Source organism: Mesoplodon mirus (genome assembly GCF_964341445.2).
Source record: "Mesoplodon mirus genome assembly, chromosome: 13".
NCBI lineage: Eukaryota > Metazoa > Chordata > Mammalia > Artiodactyla > Ziphiidae > Mesoplodon > Mesoplodon mirus.
The window spans coordinates 29,517,033-29,537,180 of NC_138989.1; the positions used below are offsets into that span (position 1 = coordinate 29,517,033).

Sequence of the window (20,148 nt, forward strand, 5' to 3'; positions counted from 1 at the left end):
TTCGAGCCCTGGTCCGGGAAGATCCCACATGCCGTGGAGCAACTAAACCTGTGCGCCACAACTACTGAGCCTGCGCTCTGGAGCCTGTGTGCCACAACTCCTGAGCCCGTGTGCCACAACTACTGAAGCCTACATGCCTAGAGCCCGTGCTCTGCAACAAGAGAAGCCACCGCAATGAGAAGCCCACGCACCACAACAAAGAGTAGCCCCCACTCGCCACACCTAGAGAAAGCCCACGCACAGCAGTGAAGACCCAACACAGCCAAAAATAAATAAATTAAAAAAAAACTAGTTTAATAAAAACTAGTTACAATAGTATTAAAAAAAAAAGCCAGGGTTATAAATGATAGGTCCAAATGGGAAGGGAGAGGGGAAAAACTATTTTTTTGGCTTCAGTAATATGCCAGTAGCAAAATTGGAAATAGAAAATGGAGCTTTTGCAAGGGAGGATTAAGAGGTGGGGCACAGGGGGAATTCCAAGTCCCAATTGGAGACATGCCATGGAAGCTTCTAGTCTAGTTGGGAAGAACTTTGGGGGAATAACCTTGTCATGTATTCTTCCATTGGCTTTTGCAGTGTTCCCAGAAAGCCTCTCTATGAGTCATTCTTTTTAGCAAAGAAGGGTTTTGGGCAGTGCTGGAATGGCCTCCATGAGATTTCAACTAGAACATATAGTAGATGTGTACTTCTTCTCTCCATTTATATTAGTTTCATACCAATGAAATGGCTATTCTTGTAAGTCAAATGGTGAGTATTAGCAACTTCACATACACAACCTGAAAGCTTGACTGTTCAGTTTATTTTGCAGTCCCAGCACCATCTTTCCAGCTAATAGGTGTTTGTATTTAACCTCATTTTGAAGAGAAAACTCTCAGTTTTATGTATTAACCTGCTTTTCATTTGTTCTATTGGGAGTCTAAAATTATAGGAAATTCATTAAATATAAATACTTGCTTTCCAAGCTGGTGTTTTTTTAATAAATGCCATATATATTGGCTTCATGGTGCTTCTACTAGGCCTTTCTAATTAAATTGTAAATAAATAATAAAAGTATCTTGGGGGAAGACTAAAGGAGACTTTGAAATATATTAAAAAACTCATCAAACTCTGTATAAATACAGAGTTTTTATCTGGTCCATTAACTTATCTATAACCAACATCAGTGAAACTTTTTGCTGTTTAATTTTTACCACAGAGAATATTACCAAAAGGCTCAGAGCTCTCCTTGGAGAATTGGTAGGATAGGGGAATGCATAGCTTCATGGATCTTTCACATTAACTGTCACCTTTAAAATCACTTGAAAGCTAGAGTTTGGGAATGTTGACTGAAGCAGCAGCCTCTGAGGGTTCAAGACGGTGGAGTAGAAGGATGTGTGCTCACTACCTCTTGCAAGAGCACCGGAATTCATGGCTGACTGCTGAATGATCCTTGACAGGAAGACACTGGAACTCACCAAAAAAGATATCCCACATCCAAAGACAAATGAGAAGCCACAAGGAGATGGTAGGAGGGGCACAATCACAATATAATCAAATCCCATAACCATTGGGTGGGTGACTCACAAACTGGAGAACAATTTACCACAGAAGTCCACCCACTGGAGTGAAGGTTCTAAGCCTCACATCAGGCTTCCCAACCTGGGGGTCCAGCAACAGAAGGAGGAATTCCCAGAGAATCAGACTTTGAAGACTTGTGGGATTTGATTGCAACACTTCAACAGGGCTGGGGGAAACAGAGACTCCCCTCTTGGAGGACACACAAAGTACTGTGTGCATCAGGACCCAGGGGGAAGGAGCAGTGACCCCATAGGAGACCGAACCAGACCTACCTGCTGGTGTTAGAGGCTCTCCTTCAGAGGCGGGGGGTGACTGTGGCTCATGGTGGGGACAAGGACACTGGCAGTGGAAGTTCTGTGAAGTACTCCTTGGCGTGAGCCCTCCCGGAGTCCGCCATTAGCCCCACCAAAGAGCCTGTAGCCTCGAGTGCTGGGTCACACCAGACCAAACAACCAACAGGGAGGGAACTCAGCCCCACCCATCAGCAGACGAGTGGATTAAAGTTTTACTGAGCTCTGCCCACCAGAGCAACACCCAGCCCTACCCACCACCAGTCGCTGCCATTGGGAAGCTTGCGCAAGCCTCTTTTAGATAGCCTCATCCACCAGAGGGCAGACAGCAGGAGCACGAAGAACTACAATCCTGCAGCCTGTGGAACAAAAACCACATTCGCAGAAAGATAGACAAAATGAAAAGGCAGAGGACTATGTACCAGATGAAGGAACAAGATTAAAACCCAGAAAAACAATTAAATGAAGTGGAGATAGGCAACGTTCCAGAAAAAGAATTCATAATAATGATAGTGAAGATGATCCAGGACCACGGAAAAAGAATGGAGGTAAAGATCGAGAAGATGCAAGAAATGTTTAACAAAGACCTAGAAGAATTAAAGAACAAACAGAGATGAACAATACAATAACTGAAGTGAAAAATACACTAGAAGGAATCAATAGCAGAATAACTGAGGCAGAAGAATGGATAAGTGACCTGGAAGACAGAATGGTGGAATTCACTGCTGCGTAACAGAATAAAGAAAAAGGAATGAAAAGAAATGAAGACAGCCTAAGAGACCTCTGGGACAACATTAAATGCACCAACATTCTCATTATAGGGGTCCCAGAAGGAGAAGAGAGAGAGAAAGGACCGGAGAAAATATTTGAAGAGATTATAGTCAAAAACTTCCCTAACATGGGAAAGGAAATAACCACCCAAGTCCAGGAAGCACAGAGAGTCCCAAGCAGGATAAACCCAAGGAGAAACATGCTGAGACACACAGTAATCAAATTGACAAAAATTAAAGACAAAGAAAAATTATTAAAAGCAACAAGGGAAAAATGACAGATAACATACAAGGGAACTCCCATAAGGTTAACAGCTGATTTCTCAGCAGAAACTCTACAAGCCAGAAGGGAGTGGCATGATATATTCAAAGTCATGAAAGGCAAGAACCTGCAACCAAGATTACTCTATACAGCAAGGATCTCATTCAGATTTGACGGAGAAATCAAAAGCTTTACAGACAAGCAAAAGCTAAGAAAATTCAGCATCACCAAACCAGCTCTACAACAAATGCTAAAGGAACTTCTCTAAGTGGGAAACAAACACAAGAGAAGAAAAGGACCTACAAAAACAAACGCAAAACAATTAAGAAAATGGTAATAGGAACATACATATTGATAATTACCTTACATGTGAATGGATTAAATGCTCCAACCAAAAGACACAGGCTGAATGGATACAAAAACAAGACCCATATATATGCTGTCTACAAGAGACCCACTTCAGACCTAGGGACACATGCAGACTGAAAGTGAGGGGATGGAAAAAGATATTCCACGCAAATGGAAATCAAAAGAAAGCTGGAGTAGCCATACTCATATCAGATAAAATAGACTTTAAAATAAAGAATGTTACAAGAGACAAGGAGGGACACTACATAATGATCAAGGGATCAATCCAAGAAGTACATATAACAATTATAAATGTATATGCACCCAACATAGCAGCACCTCAATACATAGGCAAATGCTAACAGCTATAAAAGAGGAAATTGACAGCAACACAATAATAGTGGGGGACTTTAACACCTGACTTACACCAATGGACAGATCATCCAGACAGAAAATTAATAAGGAAACACAAGCTTTAAATGAGACAATAGACCAGATAGATTTAATTGATATTTATAGGACATTCCATCCGAAAACAGCAGATTACACTTCTCAAGTGCACAAGGAACATTCTCCAGGGTAGATCACATATTGGGTCACAAATCAAGCCTCGGTAAATGTAAGAAAATTGAAATCATATCAAACATCTTTTCCGACCACAACGCTATGAGATTAGAATTAAATTACAGGGGAAAAAACGTAGAAAACACAAACACATGGAGGCTGAACAATACGCTACTAAATAACTGAGAGATCACTGAAGAAATCTAAGAGGAAATCAAAAAATACCTAGAAACAAATGACAATGAAAACATGACGATCCAAAATCTATGGGATGCAGCAAAAGCAGTTCTAAGAGGGAAGTTTATAGCAATACAATCCTACCTCAAGAAACAAGAAAAACTTCAAATAAACAATCTAACCTTACACCTAAAGGAACTAGAGAAGAACAAACAAAACCCAAAGTTAGCAGAAGGAAAGAAATCATAAAGATCAGAGCAGAAGTAAATGAAATAGAAACAAAGAAAACAATAGCAAAGATCAATAAAACTAAAAGCTTATTCTTTGAGAAGATAAACAAAATTGATAAACCCTTAGCCAGACTCATCAAGAAAAAGAGGGAGAGGATTCAAATCAATAAAATTAGAAATGAAAAAGGAGACGTTATAATGGACACCGCAGAAACACAAAGCACCATAAGAGACTACTAAAAGCAACTCTATGCCAATAAAATGGACAACCTGGAAGAAATGGACAAATTCTTAGAAAGGTATAACCTTGCAAGACTGAACCAGGAAGAAATAGAAAATATGAACAGACCAATCACAAGTAATGAAATTGAAACTGATTAAAAATGTTCCAACAAACAAAAGTCCAAGACCAGATGGCTTCACAGGTGAATTCTATCAAACATTTAGAGAAGAGCTAACACCCATCCTTCTCAAACTCTTCCAAAAATTTGCAGAGGAAGGAACACTCCCAAACTCATTTTACGAGGCCACCATCACCCTGACACCAAAAGCAGACAAAGATACTACAAAAAAAGAAAATTACAGGCCAGTGTCACTGATGAATATAGATGCAAAAATCCTCAACAAAATACTAGCAAACAGAATCCAACAGCACATTAAAAGGATCATACACCGTGATCAAGTGAGATTTATCCCAGGGATGCAAGGATTCTTCAATATATGCAAATCAATCAATGTGATACACCATATTAACAAGTTGAAGAATAAAAACCATATGATCATCTCAATAGATGCAGGAAAAGCTTTTGATAAAATTCAACACCCATTTACGATAAATAATCTCCAGAAAATGGGCATAGAGGGAACCTACCTCAACATAATATAGGCGATATATGACAAACCCACAGAAAACATCATTCTCAATGGTGAAAAACTGAAAGCATTTCCTTTAAGATCAGGAACAAGACAAGGATGTCCACTCGCCACTGTTATTCAACATAGTTTTGAAAGTCCTAGCCACGACAATCAGAGAGGAAAAAGAAATAAAATGAATACAAATTGGAAAAAAAAGAAGTAAAACTGTCACTGTTTGCAGATGACATGGTACTATACAAAGAGAATCCTAAAGATGCCACCAGAAAACTACTTGAGCTAATCAATGAATTCGGTAAGGTTGCAGGATACAAAATTAATGCACAGAAATCTCTTGCATTCCTATACACAAACAACGAAAGATCAGAAAGGGAAATTAGGGAAACAATCCCATTCACCATTGCAACAAAAAGAATAAAACACCTAGGAATAAACCTACTAAGGAGGTAAAAGACCTGTACTCAGAAAACTATAAGGCACTAATGAAAGAAATCAAAGTTGACACAAGCAGATGGAGAGATATAACATGTTCTTGGATTGGAAGAATCAATATTGTCAAAATGACTAAACTACCCAAAGCAATCTACAGATTCAGTGCAATCCCTATCAAATTACCAGTGGTATTTTTTACAAAACTAGAACAAAAAATCTTAAAATCTGTATGGAGACACAAAAGACCCTGAATAGCCAAAGCAATATGGAGGGAAAAAAACGGAGCTGGAGGAATTAGGCTCCCTGAGTTCAGACTATACTATAAAGCTACAGTAACGAAGACAATATGGTACTGGCACAAAAACAGAAACATAGATCAATGGAACAAGATAGAAAGCCCAGAGGTAAGCCCATGCATCTGTGGTTAACTAATCTATGCCAAAGGAGGCAAGGATATACATTGGAGAAAAGACAGTCTCTTCAATAAGTGGTGCTGGGAAAACTGTGCAGCTGCATGTAAAAGAATGAAGTTAGAACACCCCCTAACACCATACAAAAAATAAACACAAAATGGATTAAAGACCTAACTGTAAGACTGGACACTGTAAAACTCTTAGAGGAAAACATGGGAAGAACACTCTTTGACGTAAATCATAGCAAGATCTTTTTTGACCCACCTCCTAGAGTAATGGAAACAAAAACAAATAAACAAATGGGACCTAATGAAACTTAAAAGCTTTCGCACAGCAAAGGAAACTATAAACAAGACGAAAAGACCACCCTCAGAATGGGAGAAAATATTTGCAAATGAATCAATGGACAGAAGATTAATCTCCAAAATATATAGACAGCTCATGCAGCTCAAGATTAAAAAAACAAACAACCCAATCCAAAAATGGGCAGAAGACCTAAATAGACATTTCTCCAAAGAAGACATAAGGATGCCCAAGAGGCACATGAAAAGCTGCTCAACATCACTAATTATTAGAGAAATGCAAATCAAAAGTACAGTGAGGTATCACCTCACACCAGTTAGAATGGGTATCATCAGAAAATCTACAAACAATAAATGCTGGAGAGGGTGTGGAGAAAAGTGAACCCTCTTGCACTGTTGGTGGGAATGTAAATTGATACAGTCACTGTGGAGAACAGTATGGAGGTTCCTTAAAAACAACTAAAAATGGAATTACCTTATGACCCAACAATCCCACTACTGGGCATATACCCAGAGAAAACCATAATTCAAAAAGACACATGCATACCAATGTTCACTGCAGCACTATTTACAATAGCCAGGTCATGGGAGCAATGTAAATGCCCATTGACAGTTGAATGAATAAAGAAGATGTGGTACATATATATAATGGAATATTACTCAGCCATACAAAGGAACGAAATTGGGTTATTTGTAGAGATGTGGATGGACCTAGAGACTGTCATACAGAGTGAAGTAAGTCAGAAAGAGAAAAACAAATATTGTATATTAATGCATATATGTGGAATCTAGAAGAATAGTACAGATGAACTAGTTTTCAAGGCAGAAATAGTCACAGATGTAGAGGACAAACATATGGACACCAAGTGGTGAAAGCAGGGTTGGGGCATGGTGGTACTGGGATGAATTGGGAGATTGGGATTGACATATATACACCAATATGTATAAAATAGATAACAAGAAAACTAGTTGTATAAAACTAATTTTATACAACTGTATAAAACAATAAAATAAAATTCTGTATAAAAAATAAAATTCAAAAAATAGCCTCTGAATACTTTCAAAAGTATTATAAAAAAGGAGTTAGATTTATACCTATGTTTAAATCCCAGTTCCTGGATGTAATCTACGGAGTAACAGTAGTCTTTTTTTTTTTTTAAGCTCTATTTGAGGAAATATATTACAGATAAACAAAATCAGTGAATAAAACCCAAATTAAAATTGATTGAAAAAACTCTACTTTTTCTCTTTGTTATTTATTCTTTCTGTTAATATTGAATTTCTTCTGCTGAATAACCAGAGAAAAATAGGATATAAGTATGCTGTTTGGTCCCGTGTCATGCTTGGCATAAATTGCCTATTTTGTGAATCTGCTATCTGAGTTACTTTGGGAAATCATCTTGAAGTTAGCATATATATTTTTAAGTCTTTTAAACATATGCCCCATTTTCTTATGTTTCTAATTATGAGTGATTATTTATTACGTGACATATCCTTGGATGATTTGTATTTCTAGTATAAATAAGACTGACTACTCAAAACTCATGGGCAACATAATACCCTCAATTATTTCTGTGCACACAAAATACTTCCAAAACCAGAAAAACAGAGATCATTTCTAGAAATGCTATGAATTAATTGGAGAATGGTTATAATTAGGGGTGTGTGTATGTGAGTGTGAGTCTGTGTGTGTATGTGTGTATGAAAACAAATATCTTTTTACCCATTTCTTTCGCTCCTATTCATGACTGAAGTTCCACGTTTTCCTTTAGTATCATTCCCCTTCAGCCTGAACAAGCTATGTTAGCATTTCTTTTAGAGCAGATCTCCTGGTGACAAATACTCTCAGTGTTCCTTAATCTGAAAATGTCTTCTTTTTGTCTTCATTCCTGAAGGATGTTTTCACAGGATATAGAATCCTGGGTTCATAGTTCTTTCCTTTCATAACTTTAAAGATGTTTTTCTAGCTATTCTGGTCTTCACCGTTTGTGATGAAAAATATGTGGTAATTCAGAGTTGTCCCCCTGTGTGTAATGTGACATTTTCTCTCTCTGCTTTTGGAGTTTTTCTTTATGTTAGATTTCCAGCCGGTTGGTTATTCTGAGTCTGTTGTGGTTTCTTCAAGTTCATCCTTTTTAGGTTTGCTGAGTGTATTGAGTGTGTAAATTATTTCTTCAACAAATTTGGGGAATTTTTAGCTATCATCCAAATTTTTTTCTGGACCACTCTGTCTTGCCTCTCTTTCGGTAAGTCTAATGACATAAATGACACAAACGATGGGCCTTGATCCTTTGATCTCAGACCTGAGAGCAGATGAATTTTTTCAATCTTTAGCCCTCTGATAGTCAAAGTCCATAATTTCTATTAATCTCTTCAAATTACTGACTCATTTCTTTGTCACCTCTATTCCACTATTGAGTCCATCAAGTGAATTTTAAATTTCAGATATTGTATTTTTTCAATTCTAAATTTTTTATTTCTTGCTTTTTTTTTTTTTTTCTATTTCTATGCTGACAGCTTCAAGCTCTCCATTTCAAGATTATTTACCTTGACCTCGTGGAGTGTGGTTGTAAAGGATGCTTTAAAGTCATTTTCTAATAATTCCAACATCTGGGTAATTTCAAGGTTGACTTCATTGTCTTTTCTCTTGAGAATTGGTCAGATTTTCCTGGTGTTTTCTTTGCCAAGTAATTTGGGATTATATCCTGGTCACTTTGAATGTTGTGTTATGAATCATTGGGCATCTTAAAATCCTCTGGATAATGTTGATTTTTTTCCCCTTTGTTTCTGTGTTTTAGCATGCAGTCTGGTTGGTTTCAGCTCACAAGCTTTGTCTCACTTTCTGTGGCTGCTGGTTCCAATGTCAGTTCAGTTCTCAAACCTTTGCTTTTCTATTTGGGTCTGCTTTGTGTACGTACCCCTCAGGGGTCGGTCTGGGACCTGTGTGGTTCTTCGTATCGTAGTTCAGTTCTGAAAGCTCTTTTGGGTCTGTTCCACACATATGTAGCTTGGGGGTGAGACCAGGACTTATACTGGTTTATAACAGAATTAGAGGATCCCCCTCTGGGTCTCTTCTCACCAAGATTTTCCCTTTAATCTTTAGCTCTTGGGACCCCTTCCCCCATTTCCTCTGGTCAGAGAGATAGAATGGGGTGGAGGAGACTTTAGATGCCTTCAGGGCAGCAGCAGCTTTGCAACCAGGACCGTCTTTGGAAGCAGGATCAGGAGGGAAAAAAAGTTTTTGAAAGTGTGTATATCTGATGGTATTATACTCCAACTAATTAACTCAGGTCTTATTATTAGTTAGCAAGAAGTTATGGGGTTGGAATAGGATAGATACAACAAGGTCCTACTGTATAGCACAGGGAACTATATTCAGTACTATCTTGTAATAACCTGTAATGGAAAGACTTAAAAAGAATATATACAATGTAAAAAATTAATCAACTAATTAACTGTTTTCTATGTTTTAAAAGAATCTTATATTAGGCAAATTTATCCTTCAAAAACACAAAAGAAAGAAGTAACAGAGGAAATGAGGGAAAAATGTGTGACATACAGGAAAAAAATAGCAAAATAACAAAAACACATCCTTATCAGTAGTTATTTTAATATAATTGGATTAAACTCTCCAATGAAAGGTAAAAGGAGTAGAATACATAATAAAACATGACCCAATTATATGTTGTCTACAGGAGATTCACTTAAAATCGAAAGATAAAGTTGGTTGAAAGTGAAGGGATGGAAAAAGATATTCTATGCTAATAATAACCAAAAAAGTGCTGAGGTGGCTGCATTAATATTAGACAAAATGTATTTTAAGTAAAAAACTGTTACAAAGAAAGACATCATATATTGATAAAAGGTCAATTTAAGAAGATGTAACAATTATAAACAAATACTCAGCAAACAACAGAGCCCCAAAATATATGAATCAAACATTGGCAGACTTGAAGGGAGAAATAGACAATTCTACAATAATAATTGGGTACTTCAGTAGCCCACTTTCAATACTGGAAAGAACATCTAAATAGAAGAATGATAAGGAAAAAGAAGACTTGAACAAAGCTGTAAGCCAACTAGACCTAACAGATAAGTATGAAATTCTTCACTCAGCAATAGGAGGATACCTATTCTTCTCAAGTTTACATGGAATATGCTCCAGGATAGACCATATGTTAGACCATGGAAAAATTCTCAAGAAATTTGAAAAGATTGAAAGCATATAAAGTATCTTCTCAAAGTACAACAGAAAGAAACTAAGACATTAATAACAGAAGGAAAATTGGAAATATGGAAATTAAACACTGCATTCTTAGACACCAGTGGGTCAAAGAGATAATCACAGGGGAAATTAAAGAATACTTAGAGACAAATGGAAACAAAACATAACATACCAAAACTTATTGGATGCAGCAAAAGCAGTGATCACAGGGGAATTTATAGCTGTAAACAACTGTATCAAAAAAGAATGATCTCAAATCAGTACCCTAGATTTATACCTTACAGAGCTAGAAGGAGAAGGGCAAACTAAACTGCAAACTAGCAGAATGAAGGAATTAATAGAGATGAGAACAGAGCTAAATGAAACAGAGAATAGGAAAACAATTGTGAGAATCAACAAAACCAAAAGTTGGTTCTTTGAAAAGACCGACAGAATTGACAAACCCTTGGCTAAACTCATAAATCAAAAGTGAGACAAAATGAGACATTTTAGTTATATTTGTATTTATGTTTATGACATTTTAGACCTTTAAGCTTCAATTTTTAGGGTAATCACCTGTTCTTTTCAGGACTTCCAGCTGATTGAATCAGCTTGCCCAGATTATCAAGGAAAATATCTTTATTTAGTAAAGTCAGTTCATTACAGACTTTAATCTGATCAGATGTTTGATTAGACTGGCACATTGACAAAACCATTTACAATACAGTTTTGGTTGCTAATTTAAGTTGTATCTTGTTTTCTATCTGATTATTGCTAACGCAGAGGAGATATATTTATTTTTGCAAGATGATATTGCATCTGAATCATTTTTGTGTATTTTTTTCTAATAGTTGGTCTGTGGATTCAGTTTGACATTCTATATTGATGATGATGTCATCTGCAAATAATTCCATTTGATCATATTATCTGCAAATAATTCTAGTTATTACAACTCTTCTTTCTTTTTCTTATAACACTGGCCAGTACAACCAGTGATATAAGTGGCAAGGGTATCAAGTGTCCTTGATGGTTCTCTGATATTAATACGACTATGTCTAAAATTCCACCATAAACAGGATATTTGCTTTAGTTATGGCATAAATTCTTTATTATCTTTTTCTTCTTCTTTTTTGGCTACATTGGGTCTTCATTGATGTGCGCAGACTTTCTTTAGTTGCGGCCAGCAGGGGCTACTCTTCGTTGCGGTGCGTGAGCTTCTCATTGCAGTGGCTTCTCTGTTGCAGAGCACGGGCTCTAGGCATGTGGGCTTCAGTAGTTGCGGTGTGTGGGCTCAGTAGTTGTGGTTTGTGGGCTCTAGAGTGCAGGCCCAGTAGTTGTGGTGCATGCGCTTAGCTGCTCTGCGGCATGTGGCCTCTTCCTGGACCAGAGATCGAACCTGTGTACCCTGCATTGGCAGGCAGATTCTTAACAACTGCGCCACCAGGGAAGTCCCAATTCTTTATTATCTTAAGGATATTTCCTTCTATTCCTAGTTTCTGAGTGTTGTATTATTTTACCATAAATAGATTTTGAACTTAATGAGATTCTTATTCCATATCCATTAAGAAAATTACCATATCAGCCTACCAGTGTATGACTTATCCTTACAGATTTGTTACTATTAAGCCACATTTCTTTTTCTGCAATAAATACTAGCTTATTGTGATGTATTGCATTTTACCTTGCTATTTCAGTTAGTGAGCAAATATTTTTTTCAAATAATTTGTGTCATATTCATAAGTAAAATGGGCTTAGAAATTCCTTTCTTTTTCTAGTTTTATTTAATTTTGAAATTAAACTTACTCTAAATTATAAAATGTTTTAAGCAACTTTCCTTCTTTTTCTACTCTCTGGAACTGTTTTTACAAGACAGGGATTATCTGTTTCATCAAAGTTGGCAGAACTCCCTTATAAAACTTTCTGGACCAGAGGCTTTCTAGTGGTTCCGTTTTGTGGTAACATATCCTGTGATAAATAGGAAAGCATCTTTCTTTCATGTCGCATTTTTAATCAGTGTTAATTATATAATTTTACAAAGGGAATAAGATGCTTTTAGCTTTAGACTAATAATTAAAAGAGTCATTGTTACACTTCATATTCTTTTGAGTCAGTCTACACAATAGATAATGTAGAAATGTGTTCTATGTGGACTGGCATGAAGGTCAGAATGAGTGTGGTCATCTCAGGATCGCTCATAATCTCTGTTCTTTTCTTCCCAGGACACACAGGACGGTTGTTAAAGTCTCTGTGCTTCACCAGTTTTTCCTTCCTGTTGCTGCATATAATTTTCCACATCACGTTGGCAAGTCTGGAGGCACAGCACCGCATTGCACCTGGTTACAACTGTGAGTATGATGGTGGCTTTTTTTTTTTATATTACGTACGTGAATAACAAAGCTATGTGTCATAACGCTGATAGAAATCTAGGCAATGATGACATTACAAAATTTGTGGCAATTTTTGGCCATTTGTCAATCTAATACACTATAAATACATTCAAAGAAATTTATATACCTAGACAGTGGGGTAATGTGAACAACTTAATTCATGCATCTTCAACATATATTAGATATTAGACTGTGATCTGTATGTAAGACATTATGCTTGGGTGTAGTCTAAAAAAAATCAAGATTTATGTACAGACCCTGGTGCTTCCACTATGGCTGGTGAGATGAGACATGTACAATATCTAATAAGATAAATAAGAGTACAAATGTCAAATAAATACGACAGTGACTTCAGGCTTATTGTAAAGCATAATGTAAGATTTCGTATATCTTTATGGGAAAAATGTGAATGACACGATAGTTTCTTTTTCAAACTGGGAGTTTTTTTTGCGATTCATAAGGAAATGATATACCTTATGCACATTATATTTTGAGGTTTTGATCTGAAAACGTCGACACGTATATGCTTTATCTAGGTAGGATCATCTTTCCAGAATTAACCTACCATTGGATAAATTCTGCTTCCATTTTTGTAGGATGTGTGATTGTCATTTGAAAAAAACAGAAGCATTTCAAGTAGATGGAATACAATCCACATGTTTTAAGTGAATATTTGAAATAGACTAAAATAATAGTTTTTAAATGGTCAGTTTTTCGCTGAGGAACCCATTTGTAGGTTTGAAATTTCCTGATCTTTCATAAGTGCTAGCACAAGTGAAATGAAGCAAACCAACCATTCCCTGTAAAATAAAAGCCAGATCAAAATTCTTCATGGATCAAATAGTATTAGCATAAATGTAGTGAGAGATTCTTTAGTAAAATCTGTAGTCATAAATTATTCACTATCCCTCCCTGTGTGACTTTTAGAGAGCTAAACTTTACAGAACTAAAGTGAGCATTCATTCTGGCCATTTTATTGAGTTCTGAGTTCCTTGGATAATAGTGCCTATCAAAATGATTCTTGATTTAAGATCTGATGATTTAAGATGTGGTTATTATTTTTTTAAGTGAGATAGAATTCATATACCATAAAGTTTACCCATTTAAGGAACACAGTTCAGTGGTTTTTGGGTTGTGCAACCATCACCACTATCTAATTCCAAAACCCTTTCATCACCCCAGAAAGAAACCCTGCACCCATGAAGTTATTCTTCTTTCCCTCTCCGTGCATCCCTACGCAACCACTAATTTACTTTCTGCCTCTAGTAGATATACCTGCTCTGGACATTTCATCCAAACAGAATTAAGTGATATGTGACCTTTTGTATCCAGCTTCTTTTACTCAGCATAATGTTTGCAAGTTTCATCCATGTTGTAGCCTGAGTTAGGACTTCATTCCTTTTCATGGCTGAATAATATCCCATTGTTAAGATGTGGTTTTAATGCTTGATAAAAGTCATATCATTATTAAAAACTTGATAAAATAAGATTTTTAAATAATGGTACTTTAGTTATATTATTTTAATGATAAAAAGGATTTATTACATTTGGCCAGATTCAAGTCTCTTTGGACTTAGTAGAAATGTTAGCAATGATAGTTTGTATTGCTTCTTAATCAAAAATCCTTTGGGTAGTTCTTAATCAGGCATTCCTAGGGCCAGAAGGAAGGATTTTTAACCGTAAGTGTTGTCTGAAAGCTTGCCACCTTCCCAAAAATGAAAGCTGAATTTGAAGAAAAATAGATAGGTAGGTATAAGAGGAAGAACATGGAAAAATTATTTGATGCATCACATCCAGATGAGATTCCATACCCAATTATATAATGTTATATATATAATAATGTTTTGATGTCAAAATTTTATTTACTTTCTCTTGAGTAATAATTCATACTACTGCAAAGTAGAAAATAAAAGATTATCTTTTGTTTTAAAAAAAGGCTGTTTCATGAATAATGAGTTCTCTTTATCACTGAAAGTATTTCATCACAGGATATATTACAACTCATCAAATTTTTCAAATTTGAGCTTATAAACTACAGCTTGCCTGTGTCTGCAGATACTTTTAGGTGCTGAGTGATGCCGTGGAAAGGACTGTGCTGGAGGGGGCTTAAATTAGGGCGTGAGCACATCGTTTCTTCCAATCCACAGTCTATGTCTTTCTATTTTTATTCAAAATAACATTTTCAATAATTCTATAAAGGTGAAAGTAAAAAATGTAATGTGAAATGTTAAGACCGTTTTCCATTTTCCACATTTACAAACGAATGTACTGTGGGGTCTCTCCTATAAGGCATAGGCAGAGATGGACAGAAAGACATACAAACTTAAAGTACACACACACACACACACACACACACACACCACATATGCAAACACCACACACATGCAGACACATACAACACACACACATGTACACACACCATGCACACGCATACACACACCACATATGCAAACACCACGCACATACCACACCCCCCACATATACACACACCACACACATGCAGACACACACACACACACACACAAATCACACCACATATGCACACACACAGAAGCTCATTCTTGAGTTATCTGCTCCTTCCCAGGCAAGAATCCAAATTACTTAGACCCTTTGGATGGAAGATGAAGAAGTCTGTCTTTCTCAGTGGTGAAGGATAGAGACCAGCCAGATCTGGCCTCTTGACATGCCTCTTCCTGGGCATTTCTTGCAACCCAATCTTGGAGAGCTAGACCTGCCTTTCCTAACTTCCCAGCCAAATATGTGAGCTTCCAGACACTGTGTTTCCCTAGATCATTTTATTCATGCACAGCTGCCCTCCACTGCCCTCTTCACGGCGATGTGTCTTGAACACGTACAAGTCTATTGTACTGCCTTGGGCCTCTCCCTGTTGTGGCCTCTCCCGTTGCGGAGCACAGGCTCCGGACGCGCAGGCTCAGCGGTCACGGCTCACGGGCCTAGCCGCTCTGCGGCATGTGGGATCTTCCTGGACCGGGGCACGAACCCGTGTCCCCTGCATCGGCAGGCAGACTGTCAACCACTGTGCCACCAGGGAAGCCCCCTTCCTTCCTTTTTGACGTCCCCATATAAAAGCTCTATTCTGTTCTACCCGAGCCAACATAATGAAAATCACAACAGTAAACTTTATTCCTAACAAGTTAAATTCCAATTTGAAATTTATTTCCACAAAAGTGAATGTTCCAATGTGAAGTTCCAATATTTTTGAAGTCACCGCAGAGAAGAGAGTTAGAATGAGTTAGAAAAGAGACTTGAGTGCCATAGGCACCTTGAAGGTGAGTCTACATAGAGAAATCCGCAATTTCTTCTAAAAAACGGGTGATGCTGCAACAGCATTGGCTCACAAGGTCTACATATTTTTTTGGTTCAGCTTCATGTGCCGTGTTTCAAAGCAATACATTCTTGAAAAGGGATAAAAAAGCAGAGCAAACAAACTTGAGTTTTGCAAACTAGTTTAGTCCAAGATTGACACAAACCAGGTTTTCAGCCTGGAGCATTTTTTAACGATCAAGTTATATAAACTCTTGAAAAACCCTGTCTGCGTGGTAATGGAAACACTGACTTTTCATTTCTGGCTGACTTCGCCTCACTCGTGTTATTGTTTCTCCAGCATTTGGAGTTTTGATTACACCATCCGAGTTGTAAACACAAACTCCGCTATTTTGATATCCCACATTTGAAGTTTAGCCTTTTTTTTTTTTTGGCACCTGTAGAGGTAAAGTAGCAAAACTTCAAATAAAAAGACACAAAGTGCCTGGCCGGCTGTGTTGTGCCTTCTGAATGCTTTCTCTGTCTGTGAGACTTTGTCAAATTAAAATGAAGGAATCCAGACAGGTCCGGGTTCCCCATCTTACTCAAGTGGTCTTCAGACTCCAAACCACCAAGCGCTCATTCATATGAGTTTAATTTGGTTTCCCTAACGACTCCTCTCCCCGTTTAAAACTCATATACCGTCACCCAAGTTCTGGCAAAAGCTCCCAGGATCCCTCAGGAATCTGAGACGTGCGTTTGGGGGGCAGCAGTAGCATTTATAAACATTGAGCCATTGAAAGGTCTTTCCCCCCAGAGCCCTGTGAATAGTCACTGGCAGTAGCAAACGCTGTTTCAAAGCAGCCCAGTTAGTGCTTGACCAGCTGGCGCGTTTGTTAAAGATGCTATTGTGCAGAAGGGGGCCCTACCACCCCTCCACCTTCACTTCCAGAACGGTGCTTTCACAGGTAAGTGAGGAAATCCAGGGGCAGGGGCACCTCTGTGAGTTTCCCTCAAACGTGTTGTGCCGCTTACTAAAATATTTTCATTCTGTCAAAACTATACTGTTTCAATCAATGTAAACCCGCCTTCAATTATGTCACTACAGAGCCCATAGAAGTAGTCTGTTAGCCTCAGTGGCGGACCTGTGGCGCTCTTGGTGGAATTGCAGCGCCAGTCTGGACGCTGGGGCTGTGCTGAAGCAGGCTGTTGATTGAAAGAAACTTTTGAGCTCAAAACTATGAAGGGAAGATTTGCGGTGATAGTAGCTACCATGTATAGAGCACCTAGTATCTGCAGGGTCACTGTATCCCTTTTCTGATTAATGACTCCTTTTTTCTTGTTACAAATTGGCTCCAATATCCTTTGAGTAGGGCACTCCGTACACACCAGCCCATTCCACTTAGGGTGGGTCGGGCTGTGCAGGCAGGGCCTGAGATGAGTGGCCACCCTCTTCCAGGCTGGATCCGGCTGGAGACCGGGACTCATCTTATTCCTCCACATAGGGCTGTGCCTTCTTATGGTCTCTCTTCTCCAGGGAGTTGCCTTTCTTTTGTATAAATGCAGTGTGCCCAGTCTGCACTTGGGGTTGAGGTGGGGATGAGGCTGAGGCTGGAGGAGGTGGGGGGAGGGTGACATTGAGGACAATGATGAAAAGGTGGGCTCAGAGGGTGAGTGAGTGGCCCGGAGCCACCGCGGGTCTGAGCTGGGATCTTTCCTGCTCTTTCCTCCTCTCTGTGAAACCCCTTATTTATCATCTGTTTAGGATTATTTTCTCCACTGCACTTCCTAGGACTTTGGAGTAGTGCAGTTTCAAAGGGTTTAAGTGAGTTTCTGGTATTCAGTCCATGGTTTTCTATTGTTTGGAGATTTGTCCTTATAAAGAATTGTGTCTTTTCTTTGCTTCATTCAATTGCTGGACTCATCATTAGATCTGTTTCCCCCTGAGGGCCAGACCCCTCAAATCAGCAGTTTTCTCCCCCCTGTAGGGGGAGGGGCACCTAGAGTTCCAACTTTTCTCATCCTGAGAGCACAGGAGACTCGGCCTAGGAGCCACTGACCAAGAGGTTATTCTAGACCTTGATGGTACTTTATTCTACTGCCTTTCTGTCCTCAAAACACTAGGGTTCCAATGTCCAGACCCAGTGTCTGAAACCTCAGCAGGTGACAAGAAGACTCAGGGCCAGGTGTGGGCCTGGCGGGTCGGCACCCCACCCCGATGATGGTGGGGTGGGTGCGCAGTGAGCCCCTCCCTAGATGCTCTGCTTTCCAGAGCCCAGGCCTGGGTGGAGAGCACGGCTGAAAGGGAACTCTGGTAACCTGATGCTGATGAGTCAATGTTCCTGGAATGATGAATACAATTAGTTTTTACTGCCCAGGGCAAGGGGTCGAATTGGGATGGGGGCACCATGGGGAAGAGAAACCCCATCAGGGTGAAAGTCTCGTAGGCCAGGGCTGGTTGGTATCTTGATTCACTTGGAGTGATAGTTGTAGAGTGACATACACTTTATCATCATTTTTCCAATAGAGTTTTATGGTAGAAACACTTTTCACGAGAATTTTTATACTATCCAATCCATATATGAGTGAATTTAGGATCTCAGTTGACTGTGGGTAAGTTACTCATCTCTGTGCCTGAGTTTCTTTGACTGTAAAATGAAGGTGATGGTGGTCACTGTCTCACAGGGCTGCTGCGAGGGTTGAGTTAATACAGGCCATGCACTTGGCACAGTGCCTGCCCCATAGCAAGCGCTCAATGACTAACTATTATTACTGCTGTTGTTGATGTTTCTACTGTTACTAGAGGAGTCATATTTCTTGCCTAAAATCACACACAGTGACAAGGGGGCAGAAATAACCCAGAACCAAATTATACACAGTCATGTGGGTTAAACTTGGAAATTATGAAATGTGCAAAACTCATGTGACACCAAATAATTCTCTGTGACCTCTTTATCTCAGTTTCTTACTAATTCTGTTATTGGGGGGGTTGTTCTGTGCTGTGTGGTTGAGATCCGGGGTAATGGTGAGACGGCTCTAGCTGGAAGGTGGTGTCAGTGACAGGGTCGTAGTGACACCCACCCTCTGCCAGTACTTTTTTCTCTCCCTCAGTAACTTCCCTACCAGGAACTCACCCCTTCTCCGGGGCTGGGAATCCCATTCCCTCTTCTCCCTGAAAGCTTGTCCGCCACGCCCTGCCCCTCAGCACAGAGGAATATATAATCACTATATTCTTCACTATTTATCATGCTTTCTATATTATAGAATTTTAGAAGCAAGAGACAAAGATGAAAAGGTAAGGAAAAGAAGAAACTAACATTTGTTGTTGTAATAAAGTCAACCAGCACTTTGCTCACACGATCTCACTTTAATCCTGACTGGCTCTCACCACCACCCTTCTGATGGGGGGTGAGGACCAGAGGCAGAAAGTGTCTTCCCTTAGGTCACTCAACTAGCAGCAGGATTTCAAATCGAGGTGTCCTCGCTCCACGGGCATCACGCGGCCTCCTAAGGTTGCTGGGGAAAACTTTATGGCGAAATCGGGCTTTGGTTGATCAGATTGTGAGGGCTAGGTAAGAATAGGATACACAAATTTGGAAGCTGTGCTGGGTGAGAGGATAATTAATCTGATATACCAGCTCCAGGTGAAGTATTTGTGGTTGGCAGTGACTTAGTAACTTCACTTGGTGAGGATATTGGCCTCCCAGAATATCTTTCACCGTAAGAGTGAGCAGTGCGGACATAGCAGGGTCACGTGTGCCGTGGGGAATGCCTGGGTCAGGGCCTTCCAGCTCCCCAAACTCTAAGCATCGGGCATGGAACTTTTCATGCTGAGTTATAATCCCTGATTCTGTCTATTCTCCCATTAGCCTATGATGAGATTGAGCAGAGGGTTTGTCGTGTGTTATTTTTGTGACCTGAGCATCTACTACAGTGGTCCATGGATAGAATCCTGCCCCCAAATTGTTTGAAGAGTGAATAAGTGAATTGGTAGCAGCAGAAAAGGAAATGAAAGGGTGAAATCAGATGACTCCCTTGTTTGAGGACCACTTTTCCATGGATCCTCACCTTCCAG

At 39.0% G+C, this 20,148-nt stretch overlaps 1 protein-coding gene across 4 annotated transcripts in view; it reads left to right on the forward strand.

The window, feature by feature from the left end:
* Nucleotides 1–20,148, forward strand: part of PIEZO2 (piezo type mechanosensitive ion channel component 2) — a gene marked incomplete at its 5' end in the record, with an annotated part of 336,195 nt that overhangs the window by 113,778 nt on the left and 202,269 nt on the right. For all 4 annotated transcript variants that reach the window (XM_082640709.1, XM_082640711.1, XM_082640710.1 and 1 more), the window contains one exon: nucleotides 12,642–12,767. In XM_082640709.1, the coding sequence (XP_082496835.1) occupies nucleotides 12,642–12,767 (126 nt within the window). The remainder of the gene's footprint in view (nucleotides 1–12,641; nucleotides 12,768–20,148) is intronic.